Source organism: Protomyctophum parallelum (genome assembly GCF_964188405.1).
Source record: "Protomyctophum parallelum genome assembly, chromosome: 5".
NCBI classification, from domain to species: Eukaryota; Metazoa; Chordata; class Actinopteri; order Myctophiformes; family Myctophidae; genus Protomyctophum; species Protomyctophum parallelum.
In genome coordinates, this window is record NC_139702.1 from 50,303,299 (window position 1) to 50,315,383 (window position 12,085).

At 41.4% G+C, this 12,085-nt stretch overlaps 1 protein-coding gene across 2 annotated transcripts in view; it reads right to left on the bottom strand.

Annotated features, from left to right (window-relative positions):
- Nucleotides 1-523: 523 nt before the first annotated feature.
- Nucleotides 524-12,085, bottom strand: part of nr3c2 (nuclear receptor subfamily 3, group C, member 2) — a 126,670-nt gene continuing 115,108 nt past the window's right edge. For both annotated transcript variants that reach the window (XM_083764883.1, XM_083764882.1), the window contains 2 exons: nucleotides 8,396-8,553; nucleotides 524-5,011 (listed from right to left, as the gene is read on the bottom strand). In XM_083764883.1, coding sequence (XP_083621009.1) covers nucleotides 4,856-5,011; nucleotides 8,396-8,553 — 314 coding nt within the window. In that variant the 3' untranslated portion in view covers nucleotides 524-4,855. The remainder of the gene's footprint in view (nucleotides 5,012-8,395; nucleotides 8,554-12,085) is intronic.

Sequence of the window (12,085 nt, forward strand, 5' to 3'; positions counted from 1 at the left end):
GAGAGAGAGAGAGAGAGAGAGATGTGGAGAGCGCGCAAAAAAAGTAATGCTGCCTGTGTTGCAGTCTGGCGAATCAGGCGTGTTTTCAGAGTCAGCCCCTTAATGAGGTTAATGGCGAGGTTCTCGCTGTCTGTCTGACTGTCTGTCTGTCTGACTGACTGTCTGTCTGTCTCTCTCTCTAGGCACAAGGGGAAGTGTTGGACTGTGAAAGTCTCACTCTCACTGACACCTCTCTCATTCTCGTCCTCTCTCCCCATATTTCGGTTTTTCCTTACTCCTTTTCAGTTTAGCATTCCATTTAGTCTTTCTCTTAGATTTTCCCTTCTCTCTCAATTGCTGTTTTTTTTCTAGTACTTTTTCGTTATGCATGATGCACATTTCCCCCCCACTACAACATACACCAACTACATACAGCTTCCCTCCTTTCTGGTTTTTTGGACCCCCATCCTCTGTCTCTCTCTGTCTCTCTCAAGGCTAGACACATATACACAAATATATAAATAAGTCAATAACACCACCTCAGTTTATTTAACGGTTTTATTAGAACCTTGCAATAGTTTTGCAAACACAGGTATGGCAATATCTGCATCCAGATGTACAGGTTGTAGTAACTAACTCCAAAGTCTTCTTTTATTATTCATTTATGCTGAAGTATATCGTGTATGTACTGTGAAGAGTTGCTCAGAAATATTGTACAAAGCGTTTTTGAGTAAAAAGTTCATTTTTTGGGAGTTTTTGTTTATTTATCTTTTCTTCAAAAAAGACGCCATCTATTAAGAAGAGCTGTTCTGCCAAGGCTGTGAAGATATGGCTTCTTAAGATGAATTTATACTCCGTAGTACAATGGTGTCGCGAAAATAACTCATCTACAGGCCCAACAATGCATCTGGCTGTTGATCAGTTATTTTTGGCAAGTGACACTGACATGCAACGGAGTATAAATTAAGCCTTAGTTTCTCTCTACACCCAGTTTCATCTTCACAAACACAAAATGGCAAAGACACTGGCTCCATCCTCTATAGTGTTCTCAGTGAAACAACAACAGCGAAAAGTACAACAGACAACTGAATCATTCATGCCCAAATATACAGGGTCGGTTTGAATGGGGGACGACTTAAACAATGGTTGAGACGCGAATATGGGAAAGTGCTGTACTGCGTATATGGGTATTGGGTATTCATTTATTACACTAAATTGCTTAGTAATAATAATAATAAAAAAACAGTATTGTAGGGTTAGTAGTTTTGTTATGATTAAAATAAATGTACAGTATAGACCCAGTATGTTATCAGAGCCTCACTGGTGATTTGCTGTAAGCGCATCATTTCATTTCTGTGTATTTTCACATGACATCTTTGGGTCCACCATGTTGGTGTCATTAATGGCCAGACATATAACTCATCTTTGAGTGCAGTTTTCTCAGGACGACGACAGACCAGTTAATTAACGTCCTGAATGTATGACTTCTCTAGATGCTTTCAGCATCAATAGTGTCTGTGTGGTGTATGTTTGTGTATGTTTTTAAATGGTGGTACAGACGGGGAAACACCTCATGAATCCATCACGTATACCAATACACCATTCTATGTGAACATTTTTTACAAAATAAGTGCATTTTGTCAATCTTTTTCAGTTGAGTCACATGAAAAACAATGCACAAAACAAGATAACACGTAAATCAAATCATATTTAAAAAGACGATCTTTCTTTCAAACATTCAGGTAGTAAGTTCCACAAGTCTCCCATCTCACAAACATCGTTTGGTACATTCATGACTCCAGCCTTAAATCCTCTTAACTCCATTCAATACACACGTGCACGCGTGTGCGCACACACACACACACACACACACACACACACGCACAAACACACACACAATGGCGAATGGGGAAAACGCACAAATTAGCAAATATTCAGGATAACAGGATGGTTTAAGTAGAAATGTCTTTCTTATACTATATTCAACATAAAGACTCGCTGTGTTATTTACAATATATATATATATGTATATATATATATATTTATATACTGTAAAATTGTAAATCAGGTGAGATAAAAAAGGCACAAGTTTCCCTTCTTTTAAATACAATGTAAACATCTCATCAAAAAGCATGCGTTTAACATTTTTCATTTTACAAAAAGGATATTGTTTTAGACAAAGTACTTAAATATTGTTTTCCAGCAAAATATAATTCTCTCAAAAATACTTTCCCATTCGTCCTATGAACCATTTAACATTGTTATTTTTCCCCCCTAAAAGAAAAGGAGGCTGGGAGGGCTACAAAGGGGGGGAACAAGAACAAATAAAGCAGGAGTTAATCTTCAGGGTCCTTCAATGTTTTTGAACAATAATTCACAATAGGGGGGCTGAAAGATGAGTCGTTCTAACCACGGTACCAAAGCCAGGATCCTGCCTTTTCAACATTTACACTTTACATAAACATCAACACAGCACAGAGCTCCTCCCCTACACAAACGCACTTTACATATCAAAAGGGACAATTAATTCTAGCTGCACTGATGCCTTATTTCACATTGCGTCCTTGTGCAAATCTAAATGTGGCAATAGGTTATGCCTAATCCTATAACATAAATGCATAAAAACATCGCAAAAAGAGAGAGGGAAAAAAAAAGCTGTTAATTTATGCACATGCTTTCCAGGAAGGAAAAACTAAACCCACAAACATAAACAAATGCACAAACATAAGTCTACACACATGCACATGGCCATACTACACACACTCATACAGGCACGCAAAAAAAACAAAAGTACACAATCACACCCCCGCATTGTATTCCCTCTCCAAAGGCGCAGTCACATTTCAGTAGCATCATCCAGTGGGGTGTGAAACAAGATAAAACATGGTCCAGATGACAAGGTCTGCCATACGTCTAGTAGCAGTAGTAGTAATAATAGTAGTAGTAGAAGTAATAAGAATAGTTGGCCCAAAGAGAAAAGAAATGAGAAACACAAAAAAGCAGGACAAGGTGACCAAAACAATGCAATATTCAGTTCTCTTTTATCAAGTGTTCCACCAACATGTACCTAAAAAAACAAAAACAAAAAAGAAAACATGTATTTTTCTGTACAAACGGCTGAGTAGGATGTGACTTTAAAGCGGGTTAATACCTGTACATGTTTGCCTGGATTTTGATACATTTTGCTGTGAATTAAGCACTGCAAAGACTAATGCTCCCTTTTTCAGATTATATCAACATTAGAGTACTGTGTGTCCATATTGTGTAATGTTATGGACAGTTAACTTGCTAGGTTGCTGTACATGTTAAGTAGCTCTCTTTTCGCCTTGTAGAAAAAAGAAGCACCGTAATGTAAAATGTCTGGCTTGCCAAAAAACTAAACCTTTACAACACACTTGTATGTATAAAAAATGCTTTTATTATTTCCGGGAACAAGTAAGATACGTTTTGGTTCACAAAGGGCTGGTTTTGCTTCGTTGTGAGAAAAGATGGACAACTGGAGGTTCCACAAATAACACCGACTAACTATGGACGCATCTTAGTCAATTCCATTACCAGCAGAAACACCACAATCCTTTTTCATTCAGTGAACGACAGGTGGACTCTGCTCTCCTGTTCTCCAGCGGTCTTCCAGGACACTTTGAGACAGAGATAACCATTCAACAATGTTGTGTCAAAACTCCACCATGAGAACCTATAAAGGGTGACGTCTCTCCATGACATGAGCTTTTTCCCACGCGCACTGTACTTTCATCACACAATAGAAACACTATTATTTCAAAAAAACAACTTTTAAATTCCGAAGTTTTGCATATTTTAGTCTTGATTGTTTTACAACTTCTATTTTTGTCATTTCTTTTGTATAAAAATGGATTATGTGAGTGCTATTGGTGGGTGTCGTGTGCACACCCGGCTAAGATTCAAAGTTGGGTTTTGTTACATTTATGTTGGTGTTGTTTACATTATGCCACTATTTAGCTTGTAATAGCCCTTGGAATATAATTCAACTAGACCGTTCTCCCCCCAGAGAGCCGATTTCCGGTTCTGTCAAGAAAATGGTATACCATCTACAGTAATGAATTCTGTTGCCGTGGTCTTATAGTATGTCAGTAGACTGCGAAGCAAAAAGAAACCCTACTGGTATTGGCATAATTTATTTTTGAATATAGATTCATAGTGCTATTATTTGTGAGAGACTGCATAAGCCACAGTTAATGATTGCAAGTTTTTTCATTTATTTCTTTGTCAAGGAACTGCAGGAGGTTTTGCGTGTCTGCCTCTAGTGCATATGGAGTGCATCTGTGCGTTTTTTGTGTGACTGCATGTGGACAGCATGTGTTTTCAGTGAGAAATATTCCCCTCTGCATGCGTGTGTGTGTGTGTGTGTGCGCGTGTGTTTGCGTGCGTGTTTGCCTGCGTGAGTGTGCTAGTGAATGTGTCTATTAGCGCATCCTAAGAAATGTATGGCTTTGTCTCCATCATCAAACACTGTCATCGTCTTTTGGGCGGGGGGGGGGGGGGGGTTAAGGGGGGGGATTTGGGCGGGGCCAGGGCTTAGGGATGCTTTGTCACATTTCTAGTCACATCTCTTTCCTTCTCAGTGTTTTTCTTTTCCACGCACAAGGCTCCGTCATTTGACCTCCTCCTCTTCGCTGGTCTGGGACCAGTCCACGGTGACCGCAGAGTCAAGTGTCCTCCTGTGCAAAGCACGTCACTTCCTCCACCCGACTCGGAGAAGCCGGGGTGGTGGCTCCATGGGCCAACGGGTGTAGGCTGCAGGGTAAGGCCTTCCTCCTCCTCCAACATGTCTTCCTCCTGCCCGTGTCCTTCCAGTTCATTTAATGTGGTTTCTTCAGTCACTCAGTCTTTCTGTCAGTCACTTCTTGTGGAAGTAGAGTATCTGGGTAAGGCCGGACTCCACCTTTGGTATCTGGTCACTGATTATCTCCACCAGCATGTCGGGGAACTCCACCTTCAGCGCCCGAGACTCCCGGAAGGTGTAGAAGCAGAAGTCCAGTAGATTGCCCACCAGCTGCATAGGATATGTGTGTGTACACATACACACACACACACACACACACACACACACACACACACACACACAGCTTCATTAACGCACAGTCAAATTCAAATAATACTGGATTTTGCAGTGGTGTTTAAATAGCTTTTTCAGAATATACATATATAGCTTATATATACGTATATGTATGTGTATATATATATATATATATATATATATATATATATTATTTTTTATTTTTTGCAAAGTATGTTTGCAATATACAATTTTAACTCACTTGGTTGCTCTCAGCCCACAATACAACTAAACAATGTAAGAACAATAATTCTTTAAGTAATTCCAAAATACAAATATACCAGTGCCATATTTCTGTGAATATGCATGTTAAGACCCAATGCTGTTATTGGTCAAGTGTGGTTTATTACTTGCGCAAGCAGAGCGCGCAAGTAATAGTTTGGCCCGGCTCGTATGCACCGTCCCAGCCAACCCGCCACTTTTGATGCGTATGCAAATAAAACAGCAAATTGTGCCTGATTTGCTGGGACCAGATTACATGGTGTGTATATGTCCATCAAATTGTGCCTGATTTGCTGGGACCAGATTACATGGTGTGCGCAAGTCCCAGCAAATCAGGCACAATTTGCTGTTTTATTTGCATATGCATAAAAAGTGGCAGGTTGGCTGGGACAGTTTTTGGCACAAAGTAACCACAGTATACCGCTAATCAATTTACAAATTACATATAGTATATGTATAACTAGCTCTCAATGATGACGTAAGAAATATGTGTATTAAAGGACCCAATGCCAGAGTGTAATTGGTCTTTGATGGTGACATAATGACGATATGTTTTAGTGTTGGGAGGATTAAAGGTAATGCTCCTGTGTATACATGTATGTAATCTGGTCCCAGCAAATCAGGCACAATTTGCTGGGACTGTGCATACGCATAAAAAGTGGCGGGTTGGCTGGGACGGACAAATTACATATACATAGTATATGTATATGTAATTGGTTGAAAGTTTGTAGCGGTCGAAAGTACTTGCGCGCTCTGCTTGCGCACTAGTTGGCCATTTATGGCCTACTAGTGTGCAACAAGCAAGTATGCACTCGACAGAGTGCAGTTCTAGTTAGCTTTATTCTTACGGCTGGCCCCTCCCCTGATACTATTGGCCAATAAGTTTTGTGCAGGATTACATTAATTAAAAACATGCTAATCTTTAGCTGGATTGTTTACAGCCTAGAGTGCCATATGGCACTGACAATGCCCTTTAGCACGTGGTTGAGCATGTTAGAAAGAAAGCATTGTTTTAATTCTCTAGTCTCTGTTTAACTTTTTTGTGATGTGCGAGTCCTTCACCACTTTAGTTTCTTAGTTAGTTTTTGAGACCATCGCACCTGTAATCAATCTTATACTAAGGATAAAGAAAGGCAAAGCAGTCTTCCCTGGCTGAACAGACATAGCCTATACAGTACTGTTTAGTAACAGGTTTTTCTAGCTGCTCTAATGTGTGTGAACTGAAGCACATTTCATTTCACATTTCACATCAATCTGATGGCTGAAATGTTCTTCGATGTTCCTCATGGTCTACAATGCATCAGTGTTTCTCAACTGGTTTAGCCTCGGGACACCATTGGTCCTTAGTTATTTAAGGGTTAGTTCAGATTTTTGGATTTAAAACTGTATAGGGAAGATTTTCCATTAATATAGTGGTCAATATAGTGGCATAGGTTTTGGTGAATATTAAGTATTTCCGGTCATTTGGTGGGGGTCTGGGGGCCACGCATTGTAAATAAATTCATTCAATTTTGACCACTGTCACATGGAACTATTTTCCATGTGACAGAGGGGTCAACGTTGAACGAAGGTTGCTCTATATGGTAGAAATAGGTCAACAATACAAATACAAGTTGTGTGGATTCGTTTATTTTTAATGTGTGGCCCCCAGTGCCACCCACCAAATGCCCGGAACTACTTCATATTCACCAAAACCAGACCAGAACTCCCACCATGTGAGTGACGGGACCCAGGCAATCAATGAATACCTTTGCAACCACTATATAAATGGCAAGTAAGTATTTCCTATACAGCTTACAAGTCCAAAAATCTGAACTAACCCTTTAAATTAAGACCCAAAAATGAATCAAATAAGTTAAACAAAATGCACAGTGTACACCTTAATTGGAACAAATTATACTGCAATGGCAATTTACAGTAGCACTTTACTGAGTGTAATGCTGCTGCTTACAGGCTTTAATGTTTTAATGCACTGCTTTCAACTCATGGGAAAGCTGCTCCTGATATTTGATCATGCCTGATTTATACTTAGTTGCACGCCGTGTCGTGCACTGAAATTAGCCGATCTACAAGCTCACAAGCTCACAAGATCAGCTATTTTCAGTGTGCCACACAACACGCAGCCACATATAAATCAAGATGATGCCCACTCAGCCACTTTCACAATCACAACTAGACTAGTTGGTTGGTGGTAATTTACTGGTTAGTGTAATTTAAACATATGTATATCATTCTACAGTAGTAACACTAACCAAATGATGGACAGCCTCTTTGTTTCCATTTGGGACCTGACCCCATGATAATTGTTTTTCAGTAAACCACTTGGGGGCGCCACTGGTACTTCAGTAGCCCTTACCTTCTGTGAAGAGGTGTCCATTTGCATTAACCTCATTCAGTCAATCATTAAGAAGAAGCACACTGAAGCCAGCTCATTGGCCAGTCTCTGAACCCAGTCTCTTTCCTCTTTGGGATTTGAAGTGAGGCGTCATATCATCACATGAATAAAGGATGATCAGCCTGGTTTTGGTGTGTGCATGATGTTACTTTAGAGTGAGCCCTGTGTGCACCAGTCCGGTTCACAACACGCTGCCATTGATTTCCTTCTGTTCCATTGACCATTAAAGGCTGGTCGCTGACTATTCCAAAGTAGTCCTGCCCACCCCCTGAGGGACAGGCTGGACTGGAATGCAATCATTCCTAATTCACCCGGCCAGAGTGTGACTGACCCACTATAAAGTAAACGCCTTAGCCCAATACACCAATTGCACCATGCATTGGATGCTGTGGCTGTAATACTCCAACATGTTTCCAAATTATCGGGACACTTCTTCCACCCTACCCCTACTGTGTGTGTGTGTGTGTGTGTGTGTGTGTGTGTGTGTGTGTGTGTGTGTGTGTGTGTGTGTGTGTGTGTGTGTGTGTGTGTGTGTGTGTGTGTGTGTGTGTGTGTGTGTGTGTGTGTGTGTGTGTGTGCAGTCTGATAAAGACATCAACACATTGCCAGTGTGGAAGTGTGTACATGTATTTCTGCACTGCAGGGCACTTGGCATGCAGCAGCAGGTTTGAGCAGCGGAGTGGTGCTGGGCCTGGGGTACTTACATCATGCATGGCATCCAGTAGCTTGGTTAGCTGGAAGAAGCGCTGCCAGGTCTGGCCAGAGTTGTTGGTAGCTTTTCCCACTGAGCGCCTGAGCTCCTTGATGTAGTTCACCCTCATCTCCTCGAACGCTGCCTGGTTCTTCAGACCATCTTTGGGGACTGGAGGTGGGAGTGAGAAGGACTTCAGTCATAACCCCGTCTTATTTTATTTTTTATTTTATTTTATTTATTGTGTTCATTCAACTCAACTAAAACACTGGTCCAGACTTCACCATACTAATACTAAATTGACTGGGGTCAGCTATCAGCTATGTACTTGGTCCGCTTTTTTCCGCCTGTACGCCAAATATCTTCGCCGGAAATAGCCTCTGTAAACTGGAGTTGTAAGCTTGTACAGTGGATCTTCTATCTTTGGCTACTGTTCCCTGCCAAATAGGTATGCTAGGGTTCAAGTGGTTCATGTGTATTTACTGTGAAGCACACCAGAGTGACTCAGAGGGATTGGAATTCACAAGGGAAATAAATAAGCAACAGCCATAACCTACATTAGTGCCATCAACTGAAAGTAAATGGCCACTACTTCGATGACATCCACATCATTCATACGTAGGCATTTGATTAGGTATCCTGGATAGTCCAACACATCATCATAGCATGCACACAATGTCTGTTATCTAGGCCTAATGGTAGTAAAACTAATTGCAATTCATATGGAAAAGGTCAGGGCCACTTAGCAATATGAAGCACATTTATTATCATAATTGAACATAACCTTCTTGGCTGTTGGACATGATTGGCAGGCATTTGCCCAATGCTATGAAATAATTTAATTCTGCCCCCCCCCCCCCCCCCCGCCCACACACACACGCACACACACACACACACACACACACACACACACACACACACACACGCGCACACACACAGAAAGAAAAAGATTGTTGCATTGCAGGATCTTGTTGTTGGTCCTTGTGGTCACTTATAAATTGTATGCTCCAACACAATTTGCCTTACTTTGGACAGCTTGTCTAAAGTTTGACCGAAGCCTAACTGCCAACTCGTTAGAAACTATTACAGTGGTAGCCGTCGGAGTCTCCTCCTGTACAGTATCTTTTTCCTGCATCATCTGTACTTAGGACAATTTATTCCTGGAATTTTACAAAATAGCACTACATTCTCAACTCTCAACCAACTAGTTAACAGGCCCTTCCTTGCATTTTTCACCAGCTAAAAATAGACAGAAACCTGACTTTTCCTGAATTCTCTCTTGGGGACAGTGAACAAGTGCAGCATTAATTCAGCTTCCATGCAGTAAGAAAATGTACTGTACCTTTGCTATTCTACAACGGCTACATATACTGTACAGTATGTACACTACACCATATTGTACATATACATGTCATGCATGTGTATTGTATTGGAGAATGGACAGCTTTAATACGTTTAATTAAAAAAGAAAATTACGTTAAAGTTAAATCTCTATATTCCAATGATAATGATCACTAAGCCCTGTCAGTAACAGGGCTCACCATGTCTCTATGTACTTTTCAAGTATTTTACCAGTTTTATCCAAAACGTATCATCTTAAATTGTATAGTGCTCCATTCCATTCCTTTGTGTTTACCATGTCCAATTCCACTTGTTTATCCTATATGCTGTGTGAGTTGTCTTTCTCCTGATTGGATCAAATTGGTATCATGACCTGAAAATGTTTCTTTTGTTCACTAAAGAGCTGAAGAGAGACGGGGACTGAACACATTAGAATATTGACCTATAGCTAGTTAACTCATTTACCAAACAAATGTATAACACCCCCGTTAACTATAGGGCAGCAATATAGGTAACAAATAGAGGAGGTGTGTGTGTGTGTGTGTGTGTGTGTGTGTGTGTCTCTTTCTCTCTCTCTGTCTTTCCATCACTTTATCTATAAATCTATCTCCCTGATTCTCCCTCTTACCAACACTCTGTTTAACAGTCTCTCCTCTCTCGTTGTCACCCTATACATCTAAATATTTCAAATTCACTTTAATTGTCTTTCTCTCCTCTGTTTTTTCTCACTCAATCTCTCTTTCCCTCTCGCTTTTCTCTCACCCTCACTGTCTCTATGGTTCACTATCATTCTGCCTCTCCCTATCTCTCTCAACACTATCCCTGTCGGTGCCAAACCCCCGCCCTCCCTCTCTCTCTCTCTCTCTCTCTCTCTCTCTCTCTCTCTCTCTCTCTCTCTCTCGTAGAGGACAAAGTCACAGATATGGACGTCTGCCAGAGTCTTTTAATATGACATTCAACCCACTGGCTGACTGATTAAGAAGCACCTCGCCTCTCAGAGCGAGCGTCCCTGAGAACTGGCTTCAGGCAAACGCCTTCTATTACCCTTCAGCAGCGGCCCAGACCTCCAGCAACAGTAATGATGCGCTCTGCTGATCAGACAAATGTGAATATAAATATAGTTTTTTTCATGCTGAGAAGATGCTCATGAAAACACAGATCCCCCGTAAATAATGTGCTGTTATGACACAATACAAAGGCGCTCTTCAGGGAGCCTCCGGGATAGCTTTCAAACCACAGGGATTTAAGCGTCGTTGTATTTGATCATGAGAGGCTTTAAGCTGCCAAATAGCATGTAGTTATCACAGATACAAAGAGACCTAATGGCCCTCACCAGTGGCTCTGGGGTACAGATGCATGTGCGGTCACAGCATTGGTTGACATGTTCCATGTGATAACCAACTACTTGTCATCCAGTTTCATGACCAGCTTTGAAATGAAGTGCGAAGTGTTTAAGCGTAACAGGTGTAAAGTAAATCGCTCTCGGTCGAGTTAATTACACGTTCTTTTTAAGTTTTTGCTGCTATAGTTGAAATACCGTCATTTACAGGGTACAGATATGTTCTCCTGAATGCAGTAGCTAAGATGCCTTAGCTAAGTCAGTTGAAACTGGAGGCGGTGTTCGTGAACATCAACTGAAAGGACCTGTTTGTGTTTGGCACTCGCAGAATGCGTCGCCACAGGGCAAAAGCCTACAACTTTTACAAAACACATCATTGTAGGTCAACTACTGTTTGTCTCTCTACTGTACCCTTCTCTCTTTCTCCCTCTCGTGGTCTCTTTTTGGCCATCTCTTTGCATTCTTCTTGATTCCCTCAATAGCACACACGTCACATGGCGGCGTGAGGGCGAGAAACACAACATCACAACTGTACACTATGTCCCGAACACCAAATCAACAAACATTATGCATAAATAGGAAAGGAGATTTGGACGACGGGGGCAGGATCCTGCCATCGCGGTCAACATGGCAGGGACGTGTTAAAACCCAGGGCCACATTTGGACCTTTTGTTTCCTGCCCCACTGACCCACATATTCCCCCATGGTTGTGGAAACCGGTCTGGCATTTAGCGGGCGCGACGCCGCACCCAGCAGGGCCACAAAGTGGGACATTTACTCTGCTGTAATTGGCGTTGAAAAGGAGGGGATTTGCAAGGTACAAAGGCTTGTCAACTGGGTCGTATTTCTCACGTGTCTTTTTGAGTGCAGCTGGGTTGGTTATGTGAACTGCAAAAAGGCCCGGGAGCTGCTCATCTCGTCCTGTCATTTCCCTACCACGTATGGCAGTAATAAGACATGCATAACTCACACAGGCATAAAGAATGCCATTGTGAAACGTGTTCCCTGTTCCGCATGTGCAAC